At 49.7% G+C, this 2,857-nt stretch overlaps 1 protein-coding gene across 1 annotated transcript; it reads left to right on the top strand.

The window, feature by feature from the left end:
• Nucleotides 1–256: 256 nt before the first annotated feature.
• Nucleotides 257–2,736, top strand: LOC116380231 (DNA replication licensing factor MCM2-like; the record flags this gene model as incomplete). Its single annotated transcript, XM_031842177.1, has 9 exons — nucleotides 257–388; nucleotides 461–539; nucleotides 856–1,027; nucleotides 1,104–1,230; nucleotides 1,490–1,602; nucleotides 1,712–1,876; nucleotides 2,147–2,221; nucleotides 2,297–2,479; nucleotides 2,566–2,736. Coding segments are annotated over exons 1-9 (1,167 nt in total), but the record flags the coding sequence as incomplete, so codon positions are not given.
• Nucleotides 2,737–2,857: the final 121 nt, after the last annotated feature.

Below are 2,857 nucleotides of genomic sequence, written 5' to 3'. Positions count from 1 at the left end.
TGAACCTGCTGTTGTGATTGCATCTTGAAATGGTTTGTGGCATCAGTACCTACCGATACACAGCAGCTGAGTACGTAACACAGATGTACAGTTAACACGGGCCGTCTGAGTGTTAACGGCTATCAAAGTGTAGTTTATACGTAAACGGTGATAATTAATAATGTAAAATATTAATATAAAGTAGGAGGAGCTCTTTGGGCAGAAACGGAGACTCGTTTCATCTGCTGCTGTTTGAGGTGAAATGAACTCCGTTTCCTCGAAGACGTTTCTAAACTGTCCATCTGTCGTCTGTAGATCTTTGCCAGCATGGCTCCGTCCATCTACGGTCACGAGGACATAAAGAGAGGTCTGGCTCTGGCCCTGTTCGGAGGAGAGCCCAAGAATCCAGGTGAGTCCCGTCCTGAAGGAAACATCTCTGTTATTTAACTCCTGCTCCTCACCGACTCCTCTTCTCCTGCAGGAGGGAAACACAAAGTGAGAGGAGACATCAATGTTCTGCTGTGTGGAGACCCGGGAACCGCCAAGTCCCAGTTCCTCAAGTAAGTGTCCTCGTCTGAGACGTCAGAGGACAGTCTCTCTCAATGATTCAGTGTTGTCTGATCTTTAAATGTTAAAGAAAGATTCACCTGGAAGAGAAGAGTCACTTTACCACCAGGTTCTCTCACAAACTGAGCTTTTTAACGTTTTCAAAGAGCACATTTTAGATTATTTTTATGTCGACCTCATAGTTTGGATAATAACCACTTTGGATTAAAGTCTTTTCTGTCTCTATGTTGGGTTTACGTGATAAAGACTTTAAGTTATAGAAAATGAGAAGTGATTTATTTTTCTGTGAAATCTGTAAATCTTCTGCAGGTACGTGGAGAAGGTGTCGAGTCGAGCCGTCTTCACCACAGGTCAGGGAGCCTCGGCCGTCGGTCTGACCGCCTACGTCCAGAGACACCCGGTCAGCAGAGAGTGGACTCTGGAGGCCGGAGCTCTGGTGCTGGCCGACCGCGGAGTCTGTCTGATCGACGAGTTCGATAAGGTGAGACGACCCTCTGTACGACCCTTCTGTCTGCTCCAACGATGACCTCCGACCTGAACCACCTTGTCCTTTTCAGATGAACGACGCGGACCGGACGAGTATCCACGAGGCCATGGAGCAGCAGAGCATCTCCATCTCCAAGGCTGGCATCGTCACCTCGCTGCAGGCCAGATGCACCATCATCGCCGCCTCCAACCCCATCGGTACGATCGTTAGGAGTCAAACGCAAGAGACCTGAAGCACGAGGAGTCGGTCCTCTCAAGATCTCATCACGTTACTCTTAGATAACCTGTAGATAACCTCCTGAACGCGTCTTTAAGAGCTTCTCAATCATTAATATCAGTGTTCGCGGTGACTAGATGCCCTCGGTCCCCACGTGTTGGTGACTTGAATCCCTCGCGGCGGCGACCACAGTTCCCCTCGCAGTGGCGACTTGATGGCATCCTGGTTTGTTTCCTACAGGTGGTCGGTACGACCCCTCGCTGACCTTCTCTGACAACGTGGACCTCACGGAGCCCATCGTGTCCCGGTTTGATGTTCTGTGTGTCGTCAGAGACACTGTGGACCCTGTTCAGGTACACGCACGCACGCACGCACACACGTTGAACATCCTGAAAAAGTAAAATATTCTGATGACTAACATGACTTCCTTCTCTCCTCTCTCCTGATTGGTTCGTTCTCCAGGACGAGATGTTGGCTCGCTTCGTGGTTGGCTCCCACATCAAGCATCACCCTAGCAACAAGGAAGGGGGCGTGGCCTTGGAAGAAGTGATTCTGCGCAACACGTCTGATGTTCCTCCGATTCCTCAGGACCTGTTGAGGAAGTACATCATCTACGCCAAGGAGAGGGTAACTACTTACCAACTACCACTGCTAGTTACCAACTACCACTGCTAGTTACTTCTGGAAGACTGAAGAACAACATGAAGGTTTCACTCTCTGAGCCCCAAAAACCTGACTTTGGGATTTAAAAGCATGTTCTCATTAATCGCCAAAACTACATTATGATCAGATTTTCATCTTTCCGACGGTCCTTGAACACATAAGTGTCTCAAATTAAAGAAATTATCAAAAATGATCATTTATCTGTAAATGTTGATTTATTCCTCCGGTCTGCAGATTCATCCCAAACTGAACCAGATGGATCAGGACAAGGTGGCCCACATCTACAGCGACCTCCGTAAAGAGTCCATGGTGAGCCGTGACTCTGAGACGTCGTGAACATCTGTAGAAACAGCTGTTTGTCTTAATGTTGTTCTCCGCTCGCAGGCGACTGGCAGCATCCCCATCACGGTCCGTCACATCGAGTCCATGATCCGCATGGCGGAGGCCCACGCCAAGATGCACCTCAGGGACTACGTGCTGGAGGACGACGTCAACATGGCCATCAGGGTGATGCTGGAGAGCTTCATCGACACGCAGAAGTTCAGCGTGATGAGGAGCATGAGGAAGGTGAGTGGGTTATGTTCCTCATGTGTGGCGTTCACTGACCCGTCTGTTACTGTCTCACGTGGCGTTCACTGATCCCTGTGTTCCAGACCTTCTCTCGGTACCTGGCCTTCCGGAGGGACAACAACGAGCTGCTGCTCTTCATCCTCAAACAGCTGGTCTCTGAGCAGGTGTCCTACCAGAGGAACCGGTACGGAGTCCAGAACGACACCATCGAGGTTGTAGAGAAGGACCTGCAGGACAAGGTGAGGAGGGAAGGGGTTAAATGGTGCATTCAGGGACCATGTTACTGTCAGACTAAACGCTACCTGTTTTAGTTGGTTATGGAACTTTGTTCTTTAGAGACGAGGCTGAGCTAAGTCTCTCTCTCTCCTCCCCCCC

This window comes from Anarrhichthys ocellatus, unplaced genomic scaffold (assembly GCF_004355925.1).
Source record: "Anarrhichthys ocellatus isolate YVR2014 unplaced genomic scaffold, GSC_Weel_1.0 scaffold6501, whole genome shotgun sequence".
Taxonomy (NCBI): domain Eukaryota; kingdom Metazoa; phylum Chordata; class Actinopteri; order Perciformes; family Anarhichadidae; genus Anarrhichthys; species Anarrhichthys ocellatus.
The sequence above is the reverse complement of the archived record's forward strand: the minus strand, read 5'-3'. Positions and strand labels throughout refer to the sequence as shown.